This window comes from Zingiber officinale, chromosome 9B, assembly GCF_018446385.1.
Source record: "Zingiber officinale cultivar Zhangliang chromosome 9B, Zo_v1.1, whole genome shotgun sequence".
Lineage (NCBI taxonomy): Eukaryota > Viridiplantae > Streptophyta > Magnoliopsida > Zingiberales > Zingiberaceae > Zingiber > Zingiber officinale.
Genome location: NC_056003.1, coordinates 107,430,620 through 107,436,588, shown reverse-complemented (window position 1 = coordinate 107,436,588; position 5,969 = coordinate 107,430,620). Strand labels below are relative to the sequence as shown.

Sequence of the window (5,969 nt, the reverse complement as noted above, 5' to 3'; positions counted from 1 at the left end):
AGTTTGGTCTTGTGGAACTTGATGCTTGGTAAGCCTCGCACTAATCCTTGGTTGGCCAACTTCCAGATGTTCTTCATGTTTACATGTGCCAATCTTCTATGCCATAACCAAGACTCTTCTTCTTTCGACATGAAACACTTAATCAAAGCATTAGTAGCACTTTTAAATGATACTTGATAAATATTGTCAACCCTTGTGCCTACTAGTACCGTGTCAAGTGTGTCAATGTGTTTAACCAAACATTGACTTGAATGAAATTCAATTGTGTAACCCGTATCACACAATTGACTGACACTTAGGAGATTAAAGGTCATCCCCTTGACTAGAAGGACATTCTTGATATGAAGACATTCGGATATTTGAATGTCTCCAATTCCTACAACCTTAAGGCTACCATTATTACCAAAAGACACATTACCTCTACTTTTGTTTTGAATGGTAGTAAACATTGATTTGTTCCCAGTCATGTGCTTGGAGCATCCACTATCAACAAACCAAGTTGATAGATGCTCCCCGACCAATGCCTACAATACACGAAAAATAGAGGTTTTAGGTACCCAAATCTTGGGACCTAATGCTTCTACAACGAAAGACCTAGGAACCCATGCCTTGGTCATACCTTTCCTAGTTCCATGAACTCTAGAAACATGTGATCTGCTATTTTGAGTTCTAGACATTAGAGAAATGAAACTCGACTCCTTGGGTTGATACCTAACCCGGCTTTGTTGTAAACCGCCCTTTGGGCATTTAGAATCATGTCTAGAGTCTTAGAGCTAGTTGAGAATTTCTCAAGCATTTTCTTGAGTTTCTCAACCTCACCCTTTAAGGCCTTGTTTTCATCCTCAAGGACTTCTAGATTTAGTTCATCGAGCTCATCTGCTCTAAGGTTCCTTAAGTGTGTTACTTCTTCTTTCAACAATTTATTTTCTGTTTTTGACTTTTTAAGCAATGTAGATAAGTGAGTGATAGTTTTATAACACTTTTCTATATGAGAAGAGGTTACCTCTTCATCATCCGAAGATGATGAAGCCGTGGTTGAAGCGCTTGAGTCATCACTCTCGGATTCTGACTCTTCCCTTGCCATGAGTGCCAATTGCCGAGTGCTCTTTTCCATCTTCTCTTCTTCCTCCGATGAGCTTGATGAGGACTCATCCCAAGTGGCCTTGAGAGCCTTCTTCTTCTTGGCTCTTTCCTCCTTCCTTTTGGCTCGTTCCTCCTTCCTCTTTAGTTTCGGACACTCGCTCCGAATGTGTCCTTTCTTGCTACACTCATAACATGTAATATTATATTTATCAAAATTTTGATCATTAGTTTTACCTTTTCCTTTGTATCTTCGGCTTCTTCTCATAATCCTTCTTACGAAGTTCGCCATCTCACTTGACGATGACCCACTTTCATCATCAGATTCAGAAGAAGAGGTGGATGAGGAAATCTCCTTTTCCTTCTTCTTTTCCTTCTTCCTTCTTCCATCCTTGCTCTTTGGTCCTGCAAATAAAGCAATACCCTTCTCTTTTTGACCTTTGTTAGCAAGCTCATGAAGTTCCATTTCACAGAAAAATTCATCTAGTTTAACAATGGAAAGATCCTTGGATACCTTGTAGGCATCTACCATGGATGACCACAAGGCATTCCTAGGAAAAGATTTAAGAGCGTACCTTACTAGGTCACGGTTTTCTACCCGTTCATCCACGGAGTGGAGACCATTGATGATCTCCTTGAATCTCCCATGAAGTTCACTCACCGTTTCATTGTCCTTCATGGTTAGATTTTGGAGCTGATTCAAGAATAGGTCCCTCTTGGCAATCCGAGAATCTCGAGTTCCCTCTTGGAGCTCGATGAGTTTGTTCCATAGGTCTCTTGCACTTGAGAACGGACCTACCTTGACGAGTTGATCCTTGGCGATTCCACATTGCAAGGTGACCATAGCCTTGGCATCGGCTTGTGCTTTGCGGAGTTGTTCGGTAGACCACAGTGACGACTCGAGTTCCTTACCTTCTTCATCCTTTGGTGGTGTGAAACCTTCCTTGACTGAGAACCACATGGCTATGTCGGTTTTGAGGTAGTACTCCATGCGGCCCTTCCAATATTGAAAATCTGCTCCTTCGAAGTAAGGTGGACGGTTGGTGCTAAATCCCTCCTTCATGGCCATTGTTTTGCTCTTCGGGTTGTTAAGCCGAAATGAAGAGCACCAGGCTCTGATACCACTTGTTGGGACCTTAGATGGCTAGAGGGGGGTGAATAGCCTCTTTGAAAAACACTAAACACAAATTTCTTCAAGAACTTTGTTAGCACAGCGGAAATAGAAAACTAAAACAAGAAAGCACAGCACACTAACTCAGAGATTTACGAGGTTCGGGGATAACTTGCCCCTACTCCTCGGCGTGTCCGTAAGGTGGACGAATCCTCTTGATCTTCGGTACACCCCGGAAGCTATCCGGCTAAAGGATTCTCCTTCTCGGTGGAGTAACCTCTCCACAAAGTCTTTAACAGCAGTAAGAAATTAAGCACAAGACTTACAGTAGTGGCTCAAATGAAATGATCAAAGGAAGCTCACAGCCACAATCAGCGAAGAACAAGCACACTGCTTCAATCTTCCAGAGAGTTTTTCTCCACAGTTTTTCACAGCAAGAGCACACAAAATCCTTGTTCCGAGAGCCTCTCCTCTCCACCTTCATATGCCTCTCTGCTCTGTAACGGATCTCTGCCAAACCTGCAGCAAATCCCTGCAACCGTCCACGACGTCGCCAATCACACTTCTTCCTTGTCTGATTGTCTCAGCTCCCACCAATGGCATCCTCGTTTCCACTGGTACCTCTGAGCTTGAACCTATCAGCACAAGTCAAGCTGATTTCGACCAAACGGCTGCCAGCAGATCGCAAACGAGACGTTGCTACCAAAACTGGTTTGTCCGCAGCGAGACACAGCAAAAGCTTTTTGTTGCCTTCTACTAATGATCCTTAATTTGAATTCACCCAACATCGTAATCTGTAACCTGAAACTTCGAGAAAACTTGCAGCAGATGGTTAGAAACGAAATAGGTAAAAGCAATTGTGAATCGAAACAATAAGAGAAAGCGCATGCAAAACAAGCCATCGTGGATCGGTCGTGACCGATCCACGCTCTATTATCGTCATCGATCGGTCGGGACCGATCGGTGCTGTCTGATCGGTCCCAAGACCGATCCACCCCTTCACGCAAATCTGGTAGCGACTGATCGGTCCAGGACCGATCAGACTCGGCTAGATCGGTCCGTAAGACCGATCGGTATCCACTCGCCATCGAGGATCATCGATCGGTCCCGGACGATCGATACACTCGATGTGCTCGAGTGTTATCGATCGGTCCCCGGATCGACAAGATACACCGGTGTGTTATCGTCGATCGTCCCGGATCGATCGATACACCTCGATGTTGCTCGATCGGTCCCCCGATCAGAACCGGATCGATCTGCACCGATCGCCGTGCGCCGGATCGGTCTGCATCGATCCAAAACTGTGAGTCTCGAGTCAAGCTTCCAAGCTTGCTGTCCTCACCCCTGACGGTCCAGAGAGCGTGCTACCGAACCCTCTCCGACCATACATGCCAAGCTTCCACACTTGGACTTCCCAATTGCCTGGTTTCACTCACCAGGACTTTCCAAATGCCTAACACCCCAGTTAGGACTTTCCCACTGCCTGGCTTCACTCACCAGGACTTTCCCGTGCCAAGCTCCTCGCTTGGACTTTTCCCAATCAGGTCAATCAGGTTAACCAAGTCAACCTTGATTAGTAATTAGTCTGAGTTAATTTAATATCTGATTCAAACTTAAATCAGTGTCAACATCAAAACAACATCCAGGTCAGACTGTATCAACAATACTTTCATGTAATGTATAAAAAGAAAGTTTGATGCCACAAGCTTAGTAAACACACAAAGTTCTTGAACTTGTTAGTAGGTTATCTTGTTCCTTCAACTATTCTGTAATATGTTAAGGCCTTGAGTTTCGAAGTTCTTCATCACAGTTAAGTTTCGAGTTTACTAAAAGATTTTGGGTCTCATTCCTCCAAAGGCAGCACGAGCATTCTTGGTCCTAAAAGGCCCGAACTTTAATGCGCCAACCTTCAAATGTTGACCATTCATCCCCGTGATTATATCGCAGCGACGAGTCAAATAAAGCATTCAAGTGGCATCAAACAAAGCCACTGTTTACTGCATTAATAGCGCAGCAGAGGAATTAGAAGCTCTCACAAGGTCTTCCTTGCTAGGCAAAGCCATCTCATCATCTCTGTTCATGTCTAATTAATGTGCTCTTCATATTCCTTTTTAACTTTATTGAAATGGTTAAAAACAGAGTCTCCTAATTTCAATAAAAATAGTTTAAAACAAAGGATGCGAGTGTGCTCTTTGAAATATCTTGGAACACTTGTATGCTGCTTAATTAATTTCATAAGAAAAAGAGGTGTGTGCATATCTTATCTGCAATCAATGAGCTCCAACATATAAGCTTAGTCTCCTACAATTAATTCTACCACATCTACAATGAAGTCCTTGCGTCTTCCAATGAACTTGACATCAAGGATCTCCACATGGGCCTTGCCTCTAATTGTTCAAGATGATTAAGTTCTTGCCTCTACAATTAAAGCCAGAAGGCAATCTACTGATTGATCTTTCTAATTGTTCATTGATTAAGTTATTGCATCACTGCATTAGATTGGCAGTAAAGGCACATTAGGTCCATTCCATATTTTAAGACGCATTTATGGCCAATGCCATTACATCTCTCTCATTTACTTTTCCTTTTTGTCATTCCTTCAGAAGAACTAAGCTAAACTTTTACTCTGTTGAATTTAAGGCTCTCTCCTCGACCTCTTGCTTGTTTTTTTGTTTTGTGTTTAATGTTTTCTTTACATGTGCTCAGACTCAATGCGTAGGAAAGTCAAGAAGAAGATGAAGAGAGGTAGAGAGAATTAAATAGCAGCTTTGTCCTTTGTATTAATGAAGGAAATTCATTGTCGACTGCCTATTTTTTTTCTCTTATATAACTGCATTGCAGAGCCCTTCTGTTTCCCCACCACCATAGTTCATAGCCAAGCCCTACCACTGCTAAAGGTAAGTGTCTCTCCATGCACAGAAGCAGCCTCAACCTTCCTTTCTGACGCTATGCCTCCCTCCTTTGGGTTTCAGTGCACAGATTATGATGAAGCATCACGTCCGGAGGAGCCTGCAGAAGGTGGACCTGAACTTGAAGCTCGCGCTGCCGGCGAGAGGGGACGCACCGGGGATTGACGTGGATGACTACGGATCGCCGGAGCAGTTGTCGTCGCCGAGCTCGTGCCTGTCTTTGGAGGCTGACCGCGACAGCCCGAAGGAGGCGGCGCCGATGGTGCTCGCCGCCTGCCCACAGTGCTTCATGTACGTGATGCTCTGCAGCGCGGATAGCAAGTGCCCCAGGTGCAAGAGCGATGTCCTCCTGGACTTCCTCCACGGCAGCAACGCCGGCGAGATGACCAGGAAAATGTAAACCGCTCAAAGTGAATTAAAGAAATTAAAAATAAGGTTCCTCTTAAGAAATTAATGCAAATTGATTGAGTGATTGATTGAGGCAGTTGAGAGGATCGGGGAGAATTACGTCAGATTATAAATAACATATTTATTTCCACCCCTCCTCCGCCACTTTCTCTTTAATTCCCTCTTCGATCTTCACTTCCATACCTCGGAATACAAAACAGTAAGAAATAACTGCATCACTAAATGCGAGGTCATGCTGTAGCTGGCCATATTCAAGTGCAGTTGCACCGCGACGCTCGTTAATTGTTCTCACCGTCGACAGATGCAGGGCCAATTAGGGAAGGGAGGCCTCCATGCGTGCCAAATAACAAATAGTTTCTTTATCAACTGTTTGCCCTGGTAAAGCAGTAGAGCTGTCATCATCGGAGCTTGAATTCCCTCTTGGTGTAAGGTGAATTTTCACTGAGAGGCTATCAGACCTA

The 5,969-nt window shown here is 44.1% G+C and overlaps 1 protein-coding gene across 1 annotated transcript; it reads left to right on the top strand.

Annotated features, from left to right (window-relative positions):
• The first annotated feature begins 5,030 nt into the window (after window positions 1-5,030).
• LOC122025380 (protein GL2-INTERACTING REPRESSOR 1-like) lies at window positions 5,031-5,595 on the top strand. The gene is made up of 2 exons (XM_042584187.1): window positions 5,031-5,088; window positions 5,164-5,595. The coding sequence occupies exon 2, from the start codon at window positions 5,174-5,176 to the stop codon at window positions 5,498-5,500; it is 327 nt and encodes a 108-aa protein (XP_042440121.1). The 5' UTR covers window positions 5,031-5,088; window positions 5,164-5,173; the 3' UTR covers window positions 5,501-5,595.
• Window positions 5,596-5,969: the final 374 nt, after the last annotated feature.

What these genes read in the sequence shown, in the direction of transcription:
- LOC122025380 (XM_042584187.1), top strand. Translation starts at nt 5,174, where the DNA reads ATGATGAAGCATCACGTCCGGAGGAGCCTGCAGAAGGTGGACCTGAAC.